This window comes from Ammospiza caudacuta, chromosome 10 (genome assembly GCF_027887145.1).
Source record: "Ammospiza caudacuta isolate bAmmCau1 chromosome 10, bAmmCau1.pri, whole genome shotgun sequence".
NCBI classification, from domain to species: Eukaryota; Metazoa; Chordata; class Aves; order Passeriformes; family Passerellidae; genus Ammospiza; species Ammospiza caudacuta.
The window spans coordinates 12,773,841-12,798,515 of NC_080602.1; the positions used below are offsets into that span (position 1 = coordinate 12,773,841).

At 42.1% G+C, this 24,675-nt stretch overlaps 1 protein-coding gene across 1 annotated transcript; it reads right to left on the reverse strand.

Moving 5' to 3' along the window:
• Nucleotides 1-9,431: 9,431 nt before the first annotated feature.
• Nucleotides 9,432-22,629, reverse strand: CRABP1 (cellular retinoic acid binding protein 1). Its single transcript, XM_058811643.1, has 4 exons — nucleotides 22,511-22,629; nucleotides 21,897-22,075; nucleotides 19,100-19,213; nucleotides 9,432-9,760 (listed from the first exon to the last, which is right to left on the reverse strand). The coding sequence occupies exons 1-4, from the start codon at nucleotides 22,578-22,580 to the stop codon at nucleotides 9,710-9,712; spliced, it is 414 nt and encodes a 137-aa protein (XP_058667626.1). The 5' UTR covers nucleotides 22,581-22,629; the 3' UTR covers nucleotides 9,432-9,709.
• Between the last annotated feature and the right edge of the window lie 2,046 nt (nucleotides 22,630-24,675).

The following is a 24,675-nucleotide window of genomic DNA, read 5'->3' on the forward strand; positions in this document are numbered from 1 at the left end:
TTCCTTGCAGGGACATCTGGTCATTAACCCTCACAGAATAAGGGCTTTTAGATCCTTTCAGTCAGGACAATGGGCTATATGCTAGGAAATGCTAACTTTGTGCAGCAGAGATTTACTCACACCTTTTGGGACCTCAAAAGCTGGTAGCTATTGATTGAGGCAAGGGTGATGAAGCACGGTCACAGCTGCCTTCATCTTTCATGTGGGGTCCATGGAGACCACTCGTAGAAGCAGGCAGAGTTCCCTATTGATTTAAGTGGCTTGGCAATTAAAAACCCTGTTTTCATCCTTTCAGTCATTTACCTTTCACCAGATGAAGCCAAGAGGCTCAGCCAACCTCAGCCAATGGCTGCTCAGCTAAGGTGGGTGCACCCAGCTGTAACTGCAGATAAAGCTGAGCACAGCTTCATTTCATGCAAGTGAGACTTGCCTGAGACACACACACCCCAACAGATGGGACAATGTTTCCCAGACACAGACTGAGGCCAAAAACCTGGTGAAGTGAAAATGGTGTGGCTCTGGAGAGGCCTTGCTCCGGGGAGAGCTGAGAGGGGAGGCACTGAAGCAAGGCTGTGTGAATGATTTTTCTGTGCTGCTTAAATCCCCCTCCTTTCCTTCCAGCTCACCACTGAAATTCAAGAGATGACAACCTCCGTGTGGGTCATTTGAACCCCATGGGGAAGAGGAGCGTGTCTTTCTGTCCCCAGGACTATTGTATGAGTGTTTACAAAGGCTGAAGCTTAGGAGGGCCTCAAACCATCTTTGTTCAGCATACAGCACAGTGGAGTTGGGGGCAGTGGAGGGGTTCTGTCCTCCTGTGCACTCAGTAATACCAATGGTAACAACTATGGCAAAGGCATGGCCTCAGCCCAGTCCATTTGGGGGCTTAAAGCACACATGGACTTTCCATCAGGGAAGTGGATGAGTTTTTTCATAAATCACTTTGCTGCCTAAATAAAATAAAAGGCCATTTCATTTTCTTAGCCACAGTTTCATAAAACAATAAACAATAATGCCCAGTTTATCATGCACATGGAAGACAAGACAGCAGAATAATGCATTCGAGCTACAAAGATTCCCAGAAACAATAGAGGACTTTGCCATGTGTTGTGGAGAAAACATCTCTGGTGAAGGCTCATGCAGGCTGAATGCCTTCTGGCTATTCTTGCAACACTATGCATGAGAAGACAGTAGTTATACCAATATAGGACAAATTATGCCCTAAAAGTCATATATAAGACAAAGCACTGTTGCTATTTTTAGAGTTAGAAATGCAGCTGGCACTCTCCAAATGGACTTTGAAAGAAATCCTTTATGCCTACACCCATGGTTTCCCTGAGCAGCCTTGCACTGAGATCTCCTAGCGCTGAAGTGTGTGTGCTGGGCAGCTTTGAGCAAGGAACCATCTTCCTTTCAGGTGAGCAGCACTGAACAAAACTTGCAGGACTGAAACCTCAGCTAGGTGCAGTGAAAAAGCTGTGCAAGACGCCCTTAAATGTAAGGACACCCTTGCATCTATTTTGAAGGGTTAAAAGTGTATTCCACACAAACACCCTCTGTTCATGGCTGCAATTCCTGACCATGCACCTTCCTCTCATCTCCTCCATTCCTGAGCCTCATTCCTCCACTCAGGCAGAAAGGCATATCTTGACTCTGATCAGGCAGGGGCAGAGGAGGAGCAAGAGCTGCTTCCTTGACCAAAAGCAAGTTTTGGGCTGCTGAAAGGCACTGGCTCTGTGTATTGCATCCCTGTTGCTCCATGAGCCCTTCTCACATTTTGTTGCCATGGATAACCCTCCAAAGCCAGCTAGCTCCTTCCATCTTCTGTTTAACTCTGGACAGTGCAGAAACTCAGTGGATTCCACTGGGAACCTCTGTCCAAACTACAGAGAGAAAACTTCATTTTAAAAAGCACCTTTACATATATGTGGGTAACTATGGTAATAAAATTCTTGCAAAGCAACAATGCAACTTCATAGGAATAAGTTCAAAATTGCTGCCCAGAGTGCAGTACGACAGGGTGATTATGTGCCTCCAGGACTGCTGAGTGAGGGGGAGATTCCCACTATTCCCAGCTGCTGAGCACCGTGGTGTTTGTAGATTCTTATCTTTTCCTTGATCTCCTGTTTAGGACCAGCTACGAGAACTGTTCTCTTCACCAGCTGGCTGTTATGGGGCTGCCATCAGAGGCTGGTGCTGTGCCCAGGACAAAGAGTGGTGGCCCCCTGCCATCCCCAGGGGCTGCCCCTGCCTCCAGCCACCCAGCTGTGACGCTGCTGCCTGCCACAGGAACGCTGGCACTGCGGCTCTCTTGAATCGGCTCCAGAAACTTAACAGTTAACTCCTGTCTTGTTTATAGAGAAATGAATTTTAAATTCTTATCCCAATATCTTCTTCTTCAACATACCAACTTTCTCTCCTCAATTTCCCTCTGTATTTACTTTGTGTTATTAAATGATGAAATCCAGCTAATGGGCACCCTAATTATTGCAGCATCCAAATGACAGGCTTCAGGCAAAATGATAATTACTTATTCAAAAGTATTCATGAAATTAACATATTCTGAATAAATTCAGGCTTAATTTAACAGGCCACTGCACTTATTACAAGCATTTAGCACATCCAATTGTTTAAACTTAGTAGAAAGCAACTTACTCTTTCAAAAAATATCCGGGTCAGAAGTAGATGTAGCCATAATTTGCCCTAACAAAAGCAAATGTCAAACAGTTTAGGGAGCTATACAGCAATTTGTTCAAATGCTTGTAAGTTAAAAAGCCTACAAAGAAGCTCTTCCCAGGCTTTTAATTATGGCAAAGTATCCAAACTCTTTCTTAAATTTTGTTTCTCAGACAAAATCAAGAAGGAAAAAGTTATAGAAGAAGTTATAAATTCCCTTTCTCTCCTCCTCCTCCCTATCTTGGAACAGACACAGGGCTTTATGCTGAGATCCTTCTATGGTTCCAAGTATTATATTTGAGATTTATTAGACTGTGATTACAGTGCAGAGAGTTCCCCACTGACATACTAACACACTAAGTGCTAGCTCTGGTGAGAGGGGAAAGAGCTATTTGTGTTCACATGGAAAATCTTGTGTGCCACAGTGTCAACCCCCACGGCAAAATCAAAAAGCTTTGGGAGAATAATGGAATGATTCATTTCATAGCACCATTAACCCTACCTGCAGGAGTGTCCAGTGTTCCTTCTGTCACTAAAACTGTGTCACCTGTACATGTCTCATTGTATTTCAGCCCACTTTCTCAAGACTGGGAGGAGGCCTTTCAGTCATGCCATCTCTCTGTCTTTCAGTCAGGGAGAAGTGAGTAACTTTTGAACAAAATGGGTCACTTTCCAATGAACTGAAAGATAAAGAAAGCAAGCACTAGGTACTTTTGAACAAAATGGGTCACTTTCCAATGAACTGAAAGATAAAGAAAGCAAGCACTAGGTTCATCGTTAGCTAGGGCTACTAGAGCTGTGTGAAAATCAGGTCCTGTGGCATGATGGCTAATTCACACAGACAAACACACACTACACCTCTCTTGCCTCCTCCTTCCCTTTCTTGAAAACACAGTTTTGTGCCCATACCACCTGGGACCCTGACTATGAGATCAGGAGAAACATTGCAAGGTGTCCCCCATCCCAGGTCCTGGAGTATATTCTTAGGTTCCAGCACAATGAAACATTGGCAGCAAACCAGTGGATTAACTAATTCTCTTGTTACTTAAACAATGTCAAGGAAGAAAGCTCTATCCATGAAAAAGATCCTTTTACAGCACTCTGACCATTCCCATAGCTGCCCTGTGACCTGTATTAAAGATTTCTTTTGTTGCTGCAACAAAATTAACAACAGCAACATTTCTGTATAGCCTGTACTGGAAATGTATAACCTGTAATGGAAAACATTACAGATCCTTGCTGTTTCTTCTTCCTGTTCATCAGATAGTATTGATATCCAGATCATTAAAAGAATTATGGAGTAAATCACACTTGAAAGAACAGGATACCAGTCAGGTCCAGATGCTTCCAATTTACTTCACTAAAATACTTCTGATTAAAACACATTACTAGTGACGTGTCTTAAAAGGAACTTGGACTTCAAGCTCTGTAATAACTGCAATATGTTCCCAGTCTCTAGCCTTGCCACATGCCTAAGCTCAGTGTTAAAATCTCCTGCAAAAAGAGTTATTAGGTGCTTCCTTCAGAGACAGGCTTTCTCACTGCAGTCATTGCTGATGTCCTGGCACAACCTACGGAGGATCATGCAAATTAATATCATTATTTAGATGTTCCAGACTCACTACACATCATTATGGCATAGTGTCAGGTCTACACAAACTTCCACATATGGAGCAATTAAAAAATCTCCCAGCTACAGCAAGAGAAATGGAAAGCAATAGCTTCAGCAATCATCAGCATCTTAAAAGCAGCAGAATCTCAGCACTGACATGGACTATGTATTAGTGCTCAAAAGATCTTTCTGAGTAGCTTTGATATGCAGGCTCCCAGAAGCCTCAGGGAAGAGTCTTAGGCACTGAATTCTGGAGGAGAGAGGACCTTTACACTGCCCCACTACAGCTGTTCCTATCTGCAATTCTGTAAGAACACTACAGCTCCAATTGCACCTTTATCTCCCACCACCAGCAGCTACTTAGACACAAAAGCTTCGGCACCTTGAAAACTTTCTGTGAACTCATCAGACTTATGATGAAATCAGTCCTCCAGCTCCACATGAACATCCTGTGAAGATTAATGTTGAGATAATTATCTGCAGGGCTTTTAAGGAATCTGTAGTTCAGACAGTCACCTAGGCTGTCACATCCTTTCTGCTTGAGTAACTGAACTGCCTCTCCTCATGAGCCACTGGTTTTTGCAGGAGAGAGCAGTATCTGGCAGAAGACTGTGGTATTGTCTGTTGCAGAAACCATTTCAAGCCTCACCATCTCCTTTTCTGGTTGCAGTGTGTGACTGTACAGCAAATTCTAATGGCAAATCTTACTCAAGCTTGTAAGAGTTTAACTGCCTTGTTCCTCTTTGTTCTGAGACCATGGCCAAAGAACTGTGTGCTTGCCACAAATCACATCGGCAGAGCATCAGATTGTCCCAATTCTGACATGGCAGTGCTCAGAGAGCATGTATTTTAAAAATATTCAAAGACTGGATTCTGTAGCCATGTGGGATTTGGGGCTTCCTGTTAGCAGAAATGTTCCCTTTGCACTCAGGTGTGCAAGAAATGATCACTTGAGCTAAAGCAGCACTAGGTCTTCAGAGCATACAGCACGCAGTGGGATAGCTCTGATCCACACAAAAAGAGCTGGTGAGACAGATATCTGTGAACTGAACTATTCAATGCGGTGTCACATTCCTGCTGAGAATTTTTTTCGTATTTTGAGTCTCCCACTGTGGATTATTTTGATTCCAGCTTCACTGTCTGATCTGTTTACTGGTTAGAATGTTTATTTTTCCTGAAGAAAAACAATAAATGTTTTATGAAAGCAACTTAAGAATAAAGTATAGAAAATCAAAGGAAAATCCTGAATTGAACTCTTCTTGCCTTAGGGCAGAGAACATGGCCACTGGATCCTAGCGTCCCACTCGTTGTTGTGAGATGTTCCCCATGTGCCACGTTGCTGCAGATACCCCTAGAACCCTTTCTTTGTCTCCCTGTAGCAGTTGCTTATCTGCACGGCCTGGGCAGTGCTCAGTCCCAAGCCTGCAGGGACAGGGGCTGGCAGTCACTTGCCCAGTCACAGCCACCCCAGTTGTGATGTCCTCAGGCTTTGTCCCTGGTCTCCTGCTGTCCTTCCAAAGAAAGGTACAGCTCCCCTGAAGAGCCTGCTTTGTGCAGATGTCTTGGATACAGAGGATATCTAAAACAGCTGTGGAAAGTTATGTTTAGGCATAATACTGAATACTCACTTGTACTGTATCCATTCAAGGACTGTTCAGACAATGGCAAGGCAAAGCTTTCAAGGAGGAAGACTTTTCACCTTCTTAGCTGGCTGTATTGTGCTGCCTTTGTGTGGAGAAATGCTCTCAAACATAAACAGCAGGATGTAGTACACTCACAAGGAAAGTTCCCTCATGCATTCATTTCTAAGGTCAGAAGTCCTTTGGCCATCACCATCATCCTGCAGAGCTCAGGAGTTTGGCTTGTAGGGCACAGGGATGTGCAAGACAGCAGATGGGGGTTGGTGCTTATGCATCCAGTGGTCAATCAGCAGCCATCCAGATGGAGGTGGGCCAGGTTTGTCACCAGTCAGTGCTTAGAACCACAGAGGGTTTCCAGCCCAAGTGACAAAAGTGTTGCTTAGAACACAGAAGAGTGAGGGGAAGTTTCTGCTTGCCCACTGATACAGGTAACTGTGAGCCAGGCTCTGTCCCCGCTTGAGCAACTGAACTGAGCCACAGATAGTGTCACTTTGACTTGAATTGGGAAGACAATATCTGTGAAATCCCTGGGGCCTTTTTCAGACATCCATATGCTATCAATTAATCAACAAACCATTTATGTAACCCTCAGGCGCTCCGTTGTCCTTTGGTTTTTTAGGCACCTTTGCCTATAGAAGTCCCTCCCTCCTGTGTGCAGAGAGCAGCCACCTGAAGCTTTCAGGACCCCATTCTGCTAAGGAACCATTTAACACTCAGACATCACGAAACTTAATTTTTGTGGATGCAACACAATACAGTAACTCTACTCTGCTTCCATCACCTCATCTAGGAGTGTGTGTGTGCATGTGAATTCATTACTTTTTACACAAAAATTGGATAACACTGTTGGCTGCCATGGCATTATTCAACATCCATGTTCCCAAAGGAGCTTAATCTCAGCAATGAAAAAAAAAAAGCAGGAGACAACTCCAAGGCTTTTCGCCAATAAATTCACTCCAAATCCTTTACTGCCTAGATTTGAAGGCTTTTAAATCCAAGAGGACTCACAAAATGCAATTTGGCCTTTGCACTTTCAACAATGAGCCATAAAACTAACACCCTGGACCAGTTCTAGTCTCTGTTCATAGGAATTTACCCATGCACTAGTAAGTTTATTATAACTTCACAAAAGTCAAGTGGTAAAGCTTCCACACTGAAATTATTAAAGAAAGGAACTTCTGTCATGCCAGACTGCAAATGAAGCTTAGGAGAACAGCTTCAAGCCTGTAAGAAGAAAGTTCCCAGTTATTCAGGGCTGCTCACGTCTCCAGAGCCTGTTTTTAATCATAACTCCTACAAGCTCGTTACATAGCTCATGCTTTACTACTTGGATAGTAGTTGCCAACTGGATGGAAACCTGACTTGGGATTTTCCAGTTTTTGGGAAACTTTGGGAAAGTTTTCTGAAGGACATTTGCTTGAGCAGCACAACAGCTTAGCTTGAGCCTTCCTAGAAGAGGAACACAGAAATCGCTACTTCCGTTAAATGTACTCACTGGCTTTAGACAGTTTGAGGCCCACGCCAATGCCTTGCTAACCCTCACAAACTGGGCATTAGGGCTGTTTTAGACACAGGTGGAAAAGATAATTGCTAAGAGTGGCAATTTTTCTTGGAATGGCAAAAGAGCCCTGCTACTCACTGGCTTTGTCTCTACTACTTGCCTCTTCAGCTTGTACCATCCTCTACATCCACCACACAACTTCTTGGTGGTGGAGGCAAAGCCTTTGTGGTGTTGGTGGGCTCCTGGTGCTCTGGGATATGACTTGTGCCAATATGTCCTGCAACACACTGTCATTGACTGCTCAGCCTTGATGTGGCAAGACAGTCTTGTCTGCATCCCTGAGCAGCTTTGAGAGAGCTGAAAACCTGGCACTTTTTTGTGGAGTCCCTTTGGCACAGCTGATTGCACAAGCAGATCCAGATACTCCTGAAGTGGAACTTGTTTATAACAAAACACCCAAGTAGTTTAATTTGAATCTTAAAAGATGATAGAAAATAAAGATAGATCTCTGTCTTCCTCTCTCTTGGTTTTGTTCTTACAGGAGGGTAGCATAAGAACAAAAACAAGAGGGAGGAAGACAGGGATCTATCTTTCTTTTCTATCTTCTTCCAAACTCAATGAACTAATTTCAGCCCCTGCCTCAGTGTTGGCCAGCATGCACTCTATTTAATTGATACCAATAGAACCAAGGTCTCAGAAACAGGATTTGGCTTAAGGTTAGAGTGTGGAAGAAAAGAACCCTCCTTTCAGATTGCTCCTTTCAGCTGCAATGTGGTATCTTGAGTGCTGATGGCAGAGAAAGCAAGCATGACCTGTCAGAGCAGAGGAGACAGAAAACACTACATGTTTCTCTCCTGTTGTGCTTCTGTAGGCCACATTGCAATAAACACAACAGCTGGCTGATTTCTTCATGGCAGTTCAGCAATCCTATCAAAGGGGATTTCTCTGCATAGCTATGTGAGGGATGAAGAGAGAGAGTCATTTTTCATGAATGCTCAAGATGAGTAAGTTTTGGTCCTATGTTCCTGTTGTGAGTAGTGAGCAGAATCCAGTGAACAGGACATATATTCTGCTAACATTGAACCTCTTAAAAATCTTATATTACTGTGCAACATGGAGCAGAAAAATTACTCTTGTAAAGATAAAAGCTGGTCAGATAATATTGGATATTGCAGTGAAATAAGTGCTCCTAGTCTCAATCTCCAGACATTTCCAAGGCTGAAGAACTGAAGATTATCTGGTTCATTAGTGGAATGTCTGCTCAGTTTGAATCTAATACTTGATAGTGCTGTGGCCAGAACTCTGAGCCAGAATAAATACATTAAATGGGGGGGGTTTTAATTCTTGAACTATGGCCCTGCTTTGTGAAACACTTAGTTGCTCAAAGAATTGAAGGCTGAATCACCAGAAGTGAGAGTTGTAACATGGAGGGGGACTGAAGCCATTGGAAATTCTCTTTGTCACAGGAGAGAAGGTAGGAGAAAAGCAGCATTCCTCAGCTTTAATTTTATATGGCCAAAACAAGTAAAGTCTGTCAGATTCTTCTGGCTCTCTGATCAGGCCTGAGGTGCTTGGGTGTGATGACAATGAGTATTAGTCATGATCACGGTGTTATTTGTCCTGTAGCAGGAAAGGGGAGAGATCTCACCTTGTCTTGTCTGGTTCAGCTTAACCCCAGTCCCAGCAATCACAGCATACATGAATTATTCCTCAAAAGGGAGGAAGAGAGGACATGAGAGAGAGAGGAGTAAGAAGGAGAGAGGACAGAAAGAAGGAAAGAAGCAGAGCTCTGGGTTCAAGAGAGCAGCCTGCAGCTCTTTGAAAGGCCTTGCCATCCACTTGCTCTCCATCCCTTGGTGTTGCCCTAGGAGGTGTTCCCTGACTGCACAGGACCTGTCACCAGCAGGGGAACTCCACACTGACTTCAGCAGAGGGTAAAAAGTGCATCAGTCCTAACCAAAGCACTGCTGGGTTTTCAATTAAAAACACCCCCAACCAGCTGTGAGTTATGCCCAATACGTTTAATAACCAAGGAAACCATAGCAAGTGACAACTACAAAATACAAAGCAGACATGAAAATTGATGGCATAAAAGTGGAGAGGAATAGTGTCTGAAATGAAAACTGAAAGCAAAATACACTTAACAGAGGATCTGGGTTCAGATCTAGCACACACGGTCACATACAACACTGCCTTAGTAACAGCACACACAGATACTCGTTGTACTGGGGGTTTTCACAGTTCTCCACTTCATCCCAGATGACAAGTAAATTGATGCTTTTATTCTCTTACATAAATTCTTGTGCACACAACATCATCAGCACCAAAGGTCTGGAAAAGAAATAAAAATCAATCAAAAGAGATTGAACCAGCAAATATTTAACACCATTTCAAAGTGTTATTTTTACTAAAGTAACTAGTTCTACAGCAGAAATACTTTTTCTTATGTCTTTTGACAGATGAGAGTAAAGACAGAAATCATTTTGAAAGAGGAATGCAATGTAAATGACCTGTTTTTCAAGGCAGGGTGGATTTTGTCAGAATGATAAATGATGCATAAATTCTCTTTTTCTGTAGTTTCTTGGCATGAATTGATAAATAAACATGAGAAAATAAAGTGAATTCCGAATGTACTGTTGTTATATTTAGAAACAGTTGCGGCACTTTGAACTAGAAATGCTGAGGGGGAATTCAGATGGCATGTTCCAAAGGTATTCTTTGATATTTGCAGATATAAATCCAAGCAGGCAAATGAAGTCAGTGGAGGAAAGATGAAGACCAGGAGAATGTACACCTGTAAACACAGTGCTGCTGCAAGTAGCTGACAGCTCCTCCTGGGATACCAACCTCTCTTCCAGGCTGGAGTGTGGGCAGTGTCAATGACAACCTTCCTTCAGACACTGTGCCCTTACCCAGTGAGTTTGTTAGCCATGAGAAGGATCTGGAAGACCCTACAGATTATCAGAACATGTAGGCAGGACAGTGATTGTGGGGCTGTCTGAGAAAGCCACCTGAATCCCAAAGTGTTTGTATGTAATTTCAGGTCCGGCAGGCTAAAATTTGAGCAATGAAGCATGAAGGAGACAATAGGGGCAAGAGTGAGGAAATAGAGACTGCAAAAAGCTTCTTCACATTCAGCTATGCAGACAGAAGGTTTTGAGCTCAGCACTAACAAGGTCTGAGTTGGGATGTCTGGCTGTGGTCACTGCCAAGGTCTCACTGAAAAGCATGCATTAGGAACTACCCCAGTGCATTATGAAAATTCAACTGGGCTATTTGTCTTAATGCTTTCTACACCTGTTCTGGCCAATAATTTGAAAAGACTTGGCTTTAAAACTGACCCTGGCTTATACTTTGTTCACTTTGTTGGGGACACAAGTCTGTTAGTATTTTGGAGATACAGACTTTGTTTTTATGCATATCAATATCATATCAGTGCTTAATATATATTTTTAGATTTTACATTAATACACCTGAAAATAAACATTAAAAGATGTGGGTAGTTCTCTAATGTTCACAACACCAGCTGCAAATACCCTTATTATGGCTTCCTTCAACATTTCCAAATTATCCACAAAGGCAAAATTATTTCAGCAGGAGTTTTGCCAGAGAGAGGAAGTAAGAGTCAAGACCATCCAGGGCTCGAGGTTTTCTGTGGAGACTGCAAGATCCCTGCAATAGTGATTGTCTTTCACACTCAGGCACTGCTAAGCACAGGGAGCCTTGGGTCCCCTGCTGCTACTTCAACACAAATCATAAACAGTAGTAAAACAATTCCTGTGTAGTGTTCTCCCAGAGCTGGCACAGCCCCAGTGTGAGAGCTGGAGCTGCACAGCCATGCAGCCACGCCGTGAGGTGGGGATTTGTGTCACATCAGTCAATTTAATGAGAAAGGCTGCAGCCAAAACTCATCTAACCTCCCTGACAAATTTATGTCCATTCTTCCAGGCAAGTTAAAGGAGAAACTCCTTCCCCTAAAGCTAAGCAACAGCAGTTATTCTCAGAACAGCTCAGCAGTTCTATTGAGAAGGAGCACTGCAGGGAGGAGTAGATGGAAATAGATGTGATTCATACTGCAAGGAAGCCACTGTGGATCTGAGCTTCTGAAATTGCAGTGCCCAGTTCTAAGATTGTGCTCCTGGGCAGAGCTTGCTCCTAAGACATCAGTGCAGTCTGACTGGCAGCTTCCTCGGGAGATTTACAGGACAGAGTGTGGAAATAAAGACTAAAATTTGTGGAGGAAGAAAAAAGACATAGGACTTTCTGGAAAAGCTCAGTAGTATGGGTGAGTAGCAGCACCACAGAGAGTCACAGCTCAGCATGTTTGTGACACAGGACACAGACTCCTCACTTTGTACTTCCAGCATCCAGCTCCAGCTAGACTTCTGGACTTGTGAAAATTTCAGGCAAAGGACTACATCCAAATTACTGTGGACAAAAACGAAGTGCAGAAAATATGGACATTTTCAGGGAATCCAAATTTTAAAAAATCAGTTGCTCCACACAAGGACTCCACAACACACCATTCTCAGAGTCTGTAAAACTAAAACCACTATAATTTAACACAATAATATCTTTAAATCTGGATTGCAAAGAGATGGAAATCATGCAAAGCACAATTACAACATGTAACCACTGTGCACTTCTCAAACAACCAAGACATCCTTTCCTTGAAGATCCAGCTTAGGTTATGTGGCCTCTGACCTGTTTTAGGAATAAACTGCATTTTTTAGCACTTGGATTTCATACCTTATACACATTTAGATGATTAACAACATAATTGAAACATATAAAGGGCTTTATTATCACAGTAATGTACAGGTTTCAATGTGGACTTTCACAAAAGTGTTTTCCTATCTTATCATGACTCACTATCATTTGTTCATAAAACTCCACTCAGTGTTACTAAAGCAAGCAAGGAGGAATATGTTCAAACTTGCTGCATTCTTTTTCTTGTGGTAACTCACAGAAATGTCTAATGTACAGCTGGGCCCAGGGTCAGGGGAGGATCCAAATCCAAAGGGTGCTATTCCTCTGTTCTTCACATTTAAATCCTTGTACTCAATGGTAGGATAAAGCAGTTTAGTGGTTTTAATTCTAGACTCAAAAGAAGTGATAGTTCCTGACCCAATAGGCAGACTTTAAAGATTTCCATGACTCAAAGCAGCAGAACTTCCAAATGAAAAGAGAATGAGCAATCCTGGCTATTTGGTGTTGTAGTTTCATCAAAGCAACTGAAAAAAGTGCAATGCTACCAAATTGTAATTCAGCTGTAACAGGAAGATGCAGGATTTTCAAACACCACCTTCTCATCAGCTTGGAAAGGTCCCACTTATCTCATAAAACGCTACAAGGCAAGGCTTCTATCTAAATCTAAAATAGGATTTTAAATGTGCAATGACTGCAAATTACAGAATTGTCACTTAGCTTGTCATAATCTGTAGCTAAGAGTCCAAAAGCACACTGCAAACAAAGCCCTGCACAGGGGATAATCCAATAAATTGACCTCTCTCAGTTCACTCAAAATCTGATGACCACTGACATCATGAGAGATTAAAAGAGAATTACAGGGCAGTAATATATTTCTGTAGGAGCAAATCTCCTTTTTGAAGGCCTTCTTTATAAATATTTACTGAGGAGGCTTTGTGGTAAGTGGAGACACAGTATAAGGAAGAGTGTCATTGAAACAATCACCTGGGAAAGATCACTTCTGCCACTGTTTGCAAAAATCCCTTTATCTGCTCATGACTGATCAAAATGCAGAGGCAACTTACAAAAGGAAGACAGAATCCATCAGCAAAATGATGGAGAAAAGAAGGTATTACTTAAATGAGTCCTCAGAAAAGGCTTTGTCCATGTGCACACTTCCATGTTATCTAGAATAAAGATATAAATCTTCACAACAAAGGCATGTTGCCTGTTTCCATTCTCCTCCTGACTCCTACAAAATATTAAGAAAGAGGTTGATCCTTACACGGCCATAGTCACTGAATGTGCAGCCTCCACTTTCAAACTTGTCTATTAAGAGCAAATCACCCAATTCGAAACCTCGTGTTCCTCAGGACATCAATTGATAGCACCATGCAAAATGAGGCAATTTCTCAAGGGGCCTAAATGTCAGTATTTGTGTTTGAGCACTGCTATATTATACAGTTTCTTCAAAGTTATGCAGCAAATGAAGGACACGGATCTGAGACAATGATATCTCCCAGGTAGAGATGAAAGCCAGGGCACAGGGAACATCTAAGCTACAAGTGATATTAAAAAAGGCTGCATTCAGGATCGGGTGCAGCCAAAATGCAAAGGGCTTTGGCTTCTTTTTTTGTTTGGGATGTGATCCAGACAAGGCTGCAGTAATGAGCAGGGGCTATAGATCCCTAAGCCCCCTTGTAAATCTGCTCATGGCAAAGAGTAAATTAAAGCATTAGGCCCATGCAACACACATGCATGCATTATTACAGGTTTCTGAACTTCTGTCAAGGCTGCTCTAATGGAAGAGCAGCCACCCCCTCATCCTGAGCTTGATATGGCTAGACCCTTCTTTTGAGAATTGATTTTATATAAGATCACTCTCTAAAACTTATAGAAAAGTTAAACACTTAGGTAGTTTGACACAGTTTGATACAAGGCTTAGGCACATCACACATTCCAGCATTCCGCTGCAAAATCTCATTCCAAATCTGCATTGACCCTTCTCACATACTATATTTAATTTCAGAAGTCAGCAAAATAATTTAAAAAATGTTCACTCGCTCATCTAGGCTCCACAGCTCACTAGTTTTAATCTTGATTTTTCTGAGAGGGAATGTAGACTAGAAACCATGCTTGAACCCCCACCAATGTTCTGATCTTTGACCCTTGCTACAATTGATTCTGAGAACCCCTGTGTGATAGGTGAACTGTGTAAAATGTGCTCAGAGGCTGTTCTTAAAGCCCCTCTTCAGTAATCATCCACTTTAAAACGTTTGTGTGTTACAAATTAAACTTAAATCGATAGAGGCATGAGCAGCTGTGAAAGCAGCAATGCACCTAAGGTTTGAATATAAATGCATCTCATTTGAATAGCTGATATTTGTAAGCAGTATCCTTCAACTTTGCAAAGAGCAGATCTTTTGTTCTGCTGACTTACATAAGTGATTGATAGCTCATTAATGTCCCTGACAAAAACACACAGCCACAACAAAAACATTGTGAGCATAATAAAGGGAAGAAAAGGCACTTCATTCCAGGTCATAATTTTCAAACAAATAAAAGAAATATATATTTTTTGTGTTATATTCTGATCTTGATTGCTCAAATGCTAATCCAAGTGTAGTTTATGAATGCAGAGTTGTAAATACAGATATCCTAACTCCGTGTATGCATTACAATCCTAAAGCACAATACAATATAAAGATGCAGTCAAGACAAATAAATGTCAACTTCAGTGGGGAACTACCCTTTCCACCCTCCCTTGCTTGCACATTCCATGTAATTTTTATCTACATTATTCAGTAATTTTAAAAGTGCAGCGCTGAGATCCCAGCTAGTGCATCAGATGAGATTAGAATAAACAGCTCTGATAAAAGATGTTGCAATGTTCTAGTTTTAGATCCATGTTCTAGTTTTCAGACCATCTTTTTATAATGCAGAACTCGATCCTCCCCTTCCTTAGCTGAAAGAATTCTTTTTCTAGCAGGACTTCAGGCCTACACCTGTCATTGTATGAGGCAAATATTATTTATCTACTAATAAGAGCAATTTTATTCTCCATGCTGCAAGGAGTTAAGGAGAACTGAAGGCAACTGAAGGTAAAGAAAACCTTTGCTAACTAAATAGTGTGTGCTCAGCATCTGTGTACCAGAGAACATGATGTCACTTCCAAGACCATCATTTTACTCCAAGGAAATATCTTTGAAGAACAAGGAATTCTTCTGCCAGGATGCAAGAAAGATTGATAACTATAGAGTAATATGGTTTCTATTGTAGCTCTGTGGTAGTCATGGCAATTAAACACTGATTATTTTTTTTTATTGTTATATAGGCTAATAAATGCATTTTATTTAATAATGCTGTGTTGGAGAGAAAAATATAGTCTTACACTAGGAAAATACTATAATCAAATGGATCCCCTAAGCAATGCAGCATTTCAGATCAAAATTATGTGGCAAAGATCCAACATTTATGGAGCCAATACTAACACAGTAAAACTAATTTCTTACCCCCTGCCTGTCACCCCAAGCCTTTCTTCAATTCATGTTAAAGTCTAACACAGTTTACATTCTTTCTTGCAACTTCTTTCAAACTGGGCATGACTTTTCTTGATTTCTTCTGCAACTGCATCTAATAGTGAATAAGGAGTCTCAAGACTTCTTGAAAGAATTTTTTGAATGGAGAAACAGAAGCAGAGCCTTACTGAAGCACATCAGAGAGAGCAAAGGAACAGATAACATTTGTTAGGTAAGCAGGGAGATTTGAGAAGTGTGAAGATGGGAATTGTTAAATATTTGAAGCAATATGGACAGCAAAAGTGAATGAGAATTAATCTCAGGTTCTAAAGATCCCTAAGAAAGCTGTGGGGGTGGGAGAAGAAAGAAATCAATTTAAGTTTCATCTGTAACACCCAAATATTTTAAAGTGGTTGATGACTGACAAAGGGCTTTAAAAGAAGAATACAGAGATCTCTTCTTCTCATTGCGATCTTGGTTTTGAAGTAAGATAGAAGTGGGGGTTTGCAGACTCAGATCCAAGGAAATTCGCCAAGCATAAAATAAAATAATCTAATGTCGAATCTTTGTTCACTGGAGTGATGAAAAACCCAAACATTGTGGATGGGCATGAGATCAACAGAGTCTTTTCACTAAGGGCTCTTATTCCTACCTTGTTCCCTTTTACAGCTGCTGAACACACCTCAGCCAATCCCTTCAAATAGTTTAGCTTCTAAAGCCCAATTCTCTGAAGGAATGTTCTGGGGCTTTAAAATGAGGGACCACAGATAAGAAAATGTAGCTTCTCCTCTTCTGTCTCTCTCCAACCAGTAGAACCTTTTGTTGCCTCCCATAAGATTTAATTTTCAGATTTTTTTTTTCCTTTTTTTTTTTTTTTTTTCCAGAAGGGCCATTTCAGCTTCTGCAAAGGACCAGAGGTCTCACACCACCATTACTCTCAAAACCACCTCATTACTGAGTTTTCGGCTGTCAGATCTTGAATGTTAACCCACATATTTAAAAGATCTGTACATTCAGTCCCATCAAATGCCACAAGGGCTTGAAAATGCTTGTCCTGAGGATGAATTATTGTCATAATACTTTATAAAGCAAAAGAGGTAGGAGAAACTGTATATCTTATTGAATAGTAAAAGTGAAGAGAGAATGATCCGGATCACTTGGAAACAAATACCAAATTTTCATAATGGTCACAGTAAAATCACACATTACAAGCAATGAATGTAATTCCAGCTTGCCTGAGACAGGAAGGGGATCAGTCTGGGGAAATGGAAACCAGAAAAGAGTTAACAAAGCCCTTGCAAATAAATCAGGATCATTTTAGATAGGAGTAGGGAGAGGAAATCACTGTAACATCAGGTGTTAGATTGCTAGCAAAACAGTACATGCCATTCGGGTTTTCTTAGTTTAGGAGGGAAATTTGCAAATTGACAGGCTTAAAAAGCACTCAAATAATGATTCAGTGAGAGCTTTCTTTACATTGAAAGACTCGAGGTCTTCCAGTGGTTTAGCTTCACAATCACAAAGTTCTTCTCAGAGGTGGCTTGATTGGTAGTGTTAAGAGAAGTATTTGCAATAACAAATTCTAGGCATATTATTTAGGTTCTTTTATACACAATGTGTAATAACTGGAAGTTGAATCTACACATACACAGATTGAAAGAAATATGTATATTCTAATGGCAAGGAAATTAACCAGGAAACCAACTTACTGAAAGTTCTCAGTTCCTATAAAAGAAAATATTTTACTAAGAAGCAAGTTGTTCTAATTTGTCTCCTAATTGGAAAAATAATTAATTCACAAAAGCTCAACAGACTGTATTAAACAAGAAAAAAGGTTAGTTGGCTTTAAATCTTCGAATCCCTCTAGATTTTTATCCAGGTTCATTGTTCCTCCCCAGCAGGGTAAGTTCACATTGCTGCTAGCAGGAGGCAATTGTATTATGAGCGGCTTTCTTGCTTTGCTCGGAGCAGTGCACTTTATTTAACAGCTGCCTCTTCAGCTTGTTGCTTTAATACTAAACTACAGAAATGTATTGTTAGAAAGCTGGAAAAGTTATAGGAATAACTTTTAGTTAGAGAATATATTTTGTCCACTGCATTTCATCTAAAGATCCAAAGAAGAGATCAAAGTACTTTGCCTCCTAAAGTTTTGTGATAATATAAAGCATTCCAGTGGTTGAGTCAAAAGAAATTATGCAGCATTGGAGTATTCATTCATTAGAAACCAGTGTGATTTCACTAACAGCACATGTCCTCATGTGGGTGAACAGTTCCAAGATGTCTGGAATAATATTAACACCTTAGAAGCTTTTTGTTTATACCTGGTTAGGTTTGGGCCCTGTTTTTGTTTCAGATACAATCTTAAAAACAGAACTCCATCTGCTTTAGAGAAACACTTGGGAGGCTGTTTGTTTTTTAAAGTGCAGAGGTTCAGTTAGTGTGATAGCTAAAAAATAAAACCTCCCTGCTTTGATGTTTTCTTATCCACCACTCCAGGAGCCTGTCTTCCATGTCCAAACTGATGAGGCATAACAGTCTAATCAACTATTTATCCAGAATTCACTAGTTAGAACATGTGCAATAAAATGATTCTGAACTCGAGCTGAACTGTGCTGCCGTGTCTTTACTCAGATGCAGATACTGGTAAATTAATCTGGAGTGACTACTGAGGAAAGGTGCAGCAAAGAGAACTCTAACAGAAGTTAGAGTATTAATTAAATTAACAAAGCACAATCTGAATAAACAAACCATGTGTGACTGAGGGTGGGCACGGCCAGGCGGTTGCAGAGGTGCTGCTCACAATGCCCACGGTCACCCTGCTGCCAGGTGGAAGCTTACACACCACTGGGGGGACACTGGCTGACAGCAAATGTGCAAATCTCTGTATTTCTAAGAAACTCATGAAGGCAATTCTCAATCTGGCTTGGAGGTGATCAGGGAAGTGGGGAAGGTGGCAGAGATATGGTAGGCAATGACATTTTTTTCATGAACAGGAGGGATTACAGCATACTAACAACATGCATATCTTCCTTGCTATATGCCATGTGACCATGGATAAGAAGTATTATGCACATGCCTAAAAAGAAGATTCTCCAGAAATGAGGTCAAATGCCTTGATCTCACTTTCACCAGAGAAAATCTGCAATAAATCAAGCAAATTCTTTGATGATGTTGTGAATTTACAGAGCAGAAGTGGCCAACTTGTGATTATTCTACCAGTACTAGTATGGTGAAAGTTTTAACAATCAAATGCAAGTCAGAACATGCATATATATTCATTTGCTTTAAAAAAAAATAGAAAAGAAAGGGGAAAAAAGCAATGTATTAATTGTAAAGTAGAGGATTATAACAATGGTAGTCTTCCAGATGGATTTAGGTAAAGAAAAATAATAACTCATACTATGTGGTAACAAAAAAACCCTGATAATATGGTGCATGTATTGAGGGAATTCAAGGTTCTTACCAAAATCAGTTCATCATTAGCTAATTCTCTAGTCCAGTATGTTTTGGGACCTTCTCCCTCAATAAGAGTTTGTTTGCAGTACATCTTGTTTTCATTCTCCCAAGTGGCCAAACTCTGCAGGCAAGAAAACCATTAGGAAATACATTAATTATATTCCCCAGCAGCATGAGACAGAAACAACAATGAGCAGTAGTGAGAATAATCTCTCCACTAAAGGAGCAACATATAGATAGTCAAAGGCAGAGGAAAAAAAGTAATCAGTGGTGAAATAAAAATTAAGGTATGAAGGGGCATTTTGGAAAGAGGAATATATTAGTAACAAAGTAATTGCAAATGTGTCTTTTCAGTGTGAAGACACTCAGTTTCCATCAAATGCTTGATGTTGGAAAGTGTAATTTAGGAACATGCAAATGTAGCGTCTACATTCCCAATCATCTTTATAAAGATGATTTGATCTGACATGTTATTTATCACTACAGAGTCCCCTAAGAGTAAAAGCATAAACAATTGTATATATCAAGTTGTAGTCATAAATAGTGCAGTATTTGTCACTTACAATATTTCCTGCTCTATGGCACTGTGCCAAGTTAACTGTTTATTAAACATATTGAGCTAACAAACTATAATAAATCACAGCTAAATTTAAAAAAATGTCAGAATTCAAGTGTTTGTGACATTACTTTTTTAAGGTTGTGAGTCTGAGGATTGAAATACCCTTGGGCATTTTTCAAAGCATTTGAATAACAACTATGAAACCACTGAAAAATAAAAGACCCTGAAACGACATGATTTTGTTAAACTTTCACAAACAGGCAAGCCCTGACTGTTGCTTTTCACTTGAGCACTGAACTCCACAGTGCAATGGAACAGCTGTGCAGAAGGATGCCCTGTAATGAATGTTCAAGTAATCACTTTATAACTACACAGGGCAGACATTTATTAGCCTATGATTATATACATGTACATATACACGTATGCATGTGCATATGTATGCCTAAATTCAAGTTAACACTTCACAGACTTTCCAAGGGAAAAACCCTTTACTTTGATTAAAAATTAGCTGTTTACTTTTTTAATATTTTTCAAAACAATAGATTTTATAAACTAACAAGCCATCTCAAATGGCAGTTATAGAAGCTGTGCCTTGAAGTACAAGCATATATGATGCCGTCTTTGTCTGCACAAACAATGGATCAAGTTAGTTGGCAGTACAAAACCCTCCACCCCATAAAGTATATCAAAATCTATCACCAGTCAGCAGTTTTGCCAGATACTGCAAACTACATTCTGGAGTATAATTTTATTATCTGTCAGTTTCTGCTCTGTGGCCACATCTTGGTTATATACACACAGCAGTACAACTTATTGCTGAGAGCGGACTATAAATAATTTCACAACACATGGAAAAAATTTACTTCTTCACAAAACCCATTTCTTTCAGGTTTTTCCAACTTTCATAGCTTACAGCCTAATTATTGTTTTTCCATCTTCAGCAATAAATCCTTCTCTAGAAAGCGGGTCACATTTATTGTATATGCATTATGTATGAAGACACTTTTGTTGAACAAGATAAATTAACAAAGCCTGAAACATTTCCTGGACAAACTGTTAAATATATGATAACTCATCCTAGAGAGCAAGTGGATGGTCTAAATATTCACTGATTCGCAGAATCTGCTTCTTGTTTCATAAGTTTCTGTTGACACCAATTGCACTGAAAGCAGTAAGTTCTGAATTTTTATTGATAAAGATGGTCTCAAAAGCTGACCCAAGAATTAGGAGAGATCATATTTTGGAAAGTAGATTTTTTTACCAACACTGGATACTTTTAAAACTGGATCCTCATTTGAGACTACCTTCTGATAATCTTTATTTGTACTTCTTTTATAAGAGTTTTATGTACACTTATACATACTCCTTTATAATTATGAGAGTAAACTTTCTGACGAAGGCATAACTAACCCATGCCTTCAATAATGATTTTCAAAGAGCAGCTATGACCACAGCCCAACTCCCCAAATCTCAGATCCCACATATCTACACCAGCAAGAACCTGGTGTCAGATGCTGCCAACTTAAATCCCCCTCCACAGCCACAAAAGTGGTTACAGAGGTAGAGGAGCAGCGTCTCACACACAGAATCAAGCCCAAAAAATTCCAGGGAATGCATCTAATGCACTTCTGCTCAAGGAGATGGTGTAACTGTGTCTGGTGCAACACCTGCTGAAAGCCTGTCTTACACTGTTAAAGAGCTATCTATCAGTAAACTGGACATATGCACGTGGCAGGAGTGTGAAAGAGGATTTCAGCCCCAACCAACAGTCTGTGGTCCTGCTTGAGAACTCATCTGATTCAATCTAAGACAAAAGCTATGTCAGATTTGTGCAATAATTCCTGACTCTTGAGGTCTCTCTTGCTCCACCACTTCCCATGTTCATGTCAGGGACAGAAGCTGGGGAGAGATTTCACTGCAGCTGAGGTCTTCAGGGGAGAGGAAAGCAAAAGAGAACTAAACTCTGCCAAGCTGGAAACCAGATACCTGAACTCTGCTTTCAGGACCTTTCATGTCCTGCTGCCTTGAGATTTCAGTTTTATCCCAAAAGAGGGACAAGGGAAGTGGTGACCATCAAGAACCTCCAAGAATGCTTCAAGAAGAGGGTGGAGGGCAGCAATGCCACTGTCTGGGGAGATGTGTTTGTCCCATCTAAAGAGCGGCAGATGTGTTTGTCCCATCTAAAAAGAACTTGGTAACACACACACCCCCCACACATATGCACATGCCCCAGCTCTCCTCCTACCCTGCACTTCCGTCCATCCACCGTCTCCTCCTCAAAGCTCTCCCCGATTTTGAAGTTGATCTCAGTGGTGCGGACAGTAGTGGAAGTTTTGATGTAGAACTGGTCCCCGTCCTGGCGGATCTCCACATGGGGTTTGGAGGCGGCTGCCACCGCCACTTTCCTGAGCATGGCATTGACACCTGGGCGAAGCGGGGAGGAAACAGCTTGAAGTGGCCAGCGGTGCCCTGGGCTGACTTCGCCCAGCATCACACAGACCAGGGAGCGGGGCGAGAGCCGGGGCACCGCGCGTAGCCCCCGGCACAGCGGCGGCGCTCGGGCAGGCTCCGCACGGCCGGCGGCACACGCGGGCTCTCGCAGCGATCCCCGCGGCAGAACGCCGGGCCAGCGGCAGCCCGGCTCCTCGGGCAGGACCGCCGGTGAGGCGGGGACCGCGCCGTGCCTCGACCGCCCCTTCCCGGGTAGGGCTCCGAGCCACGCTCCGCACCGGCGGGAGCCTCTCCTGCCCGCGGCCGAGGCGCGGAGCTCTCCCGGAGACACCGGGCACCGGAGCGCGGCTGCGGCTGCCGCCCCGCGTCCCCTCCCGCGGGACACGGCCCGGCTCCCCCGCCACTCACCCAGCGCCTTGAGCAGCTCGTCGAAATTCTCGCTGCTCTTCATCTTCCAAGTGCCGGCGAAGTTGGGCATGGCGGGTCGGGCGCTGCGGAGGGCGGCGGGGACGCGGCGCTGCTGTTCGCTCTCCGGCTCAGGCACCTTGTGAGTGGGGCGGACCGCGGCGGCAGCGGCAGGGAGAGCCGGGCACACCCACCCGGCCCCCCACCCCTTCCCTCGGGCCAGCATCACACCGCCAGACAGCCGGCCCCCTCCCTGTCATGGCCATCCATCCATCCATCCACCCACCCATCCATCCATCCATCCCTCCATCCATCCATCCATCCATCCCCGCCTGCCTCGCAGGCTCCACAGCTGCCCCTCCTGGGGCTGCCCAAGAACGAGAGCCCGATCGCCACTTGTGCGACAGATGAGGCGGACAGTGAGGACGTGATGAAAAGCCCCAGAAGCAGGCAGAGAAGGCAGAGGGCTATCCCACCAGGCTCACGCTGGGCTGACCCCAGCACGGCAGGGCCGAGGCACAGCAGCCCATCGCACCTCACCCGAGCCCTGCATGCTCGGGCCTTCCCGCTGCCAGCCTGCCCGCAGCACTGCTCACTGGCACAGCCAGCAGCTCCGAGGGGTGGCAGGGAGCAGAACCCTTTCCAGGACAGGGAACTGCTGGAAGGAAGCTGTCACCACCCTGAGCCGAGTCTCCCCTTCGAGAAGGGTGAAGGACAAAGAGATACAATGTGCCTAAAGCATTCCCCCACTTCCTTAAATCAGCACCAGTGTGCTGAAGATTAGAATGCTGTTCTGAGCCTTTCCATTGTGTTTGCTTTGAATCCCTCAGTTTCAGGTCAAAGATGCTAGATTAAAGTTCCTTATCAAAGCTGATTTATCCACATGATAAAATGGAGCAGAATTTGACAGGTTAAGGCATATGGAGTTTTTCTGCTGCTATTGTGCATAAGGAAATAGTCAAAACATTCAGAGGTCTGTGATTTCCCAGACAGAACAGAGCCAGATGTATTTTAATTATAGGAAAACCTTTGCTGAACAAACTTCATGGTACATTCACAATCATTCTTCACTTGTTAGATTCTGTAAAATGAACTCGTAGGTTACTTGAGTTATGTATAAAATGTGTTTACTCCTGGAAAATGAATAGTTCTGGGAGTTACTTTAGTATGTTAGGCAGGGTTCTATATATGCTGAAATTTGCTCTCATTTTTTATTCCAGGAAGAACTTCACCTGAGTAAGAACCATAGAGCAGAACCAAGTACTTGTCTGTTGATTGTCACTCTTCTTCTACTGATTTTTGTTTCTGCTTTTCCAGAAGAACACCCTGGAGACCTGGCATAGCTCTTTAACAGAAATATTTTGATGAAAAATCTGTTTTTTTCCAGGAAATGAACATTTCAGAGAGGAATATATGTTTTCAATAACAGGGTTTGTCTAAAAAGAGAAACAGAGCAATACAAACCCAAAACAAAAAAACAGAGCACAAAGCATCCTTCAGTTGTTTTAGTAAATGACAATAAATTCATCTCCATCTGAAATACTTTAAAATTTCAAATCCCCTCAGAGAAAAACACTTCTGAAAAAAAAGACAGACACACAAACAATTTCCTATTGCAAGTAGGTTTAAGCTTTTCAAATGTAAGGCTGCAGGCCCAACAAACACATACCAAGCCTTTATATTGCATGAAACACTGAAGAAGAACCCTGCTCAGACCCTCAGTTTCAACTTCCCAACTGCACACTGAAAACATGCTACATGCTTTGCTTCCAGAATCCTGCTTCCAGAATACCTGGAGCCCAGTGGAAGTGTTATGGCTCACTCTTTGCAGGACAAAGTCCTCAGCTACCTATGACAATGAGTATGAGCAGCATAAACCAGATGGGAACTCCTATCTCTACATGAGAAAATAAACAAAGAAGAAGATTTTAAGGAAGGACAATGTCTTGTTTAAAGGACCACTTAAGCTCTTTTGTTTGCTGACCTGCTGATACAAACAGGAACTATTCCAGCAGATGTGACCTGAGAGAGTGTCTCTAAGATGTAGGACACACGTTCCAGGTGTTGCACTGTGGCCCTTGACCTGTTCCATTAGGACCAAGAGAGAGCCTTCAAAATACCCTTCACCTAGAAAGTGGGTCAGGCTGGAAGGAAGAAATGCCTTCAGT

Bases quoted from the DNA above. Each gene is read 5' to 3' on its own strand.
- CRABP1 (XM_058811643.1), bottom strand. From the start codon at position 22,580: ATGCCCAACTTCGCCGGCACTTGGAAGATGAAGAGCAGCGAGAATTTC. The intron at 22,076-22,510 runs GTGAGTGGCGGG...CGCTTCGCCCAG, and splicing joins CGAGCTGCTCAAGGCGCTGG to GTGTCAATGCCATGCTCAGG. The intron at 9,761-19,099 runs GTAAGAACCTTG...TTTCTTTTCCAG, and splicing joins CTAATGATGAACTGATTTTG to ACCTTTGGTGCTGATGATGT.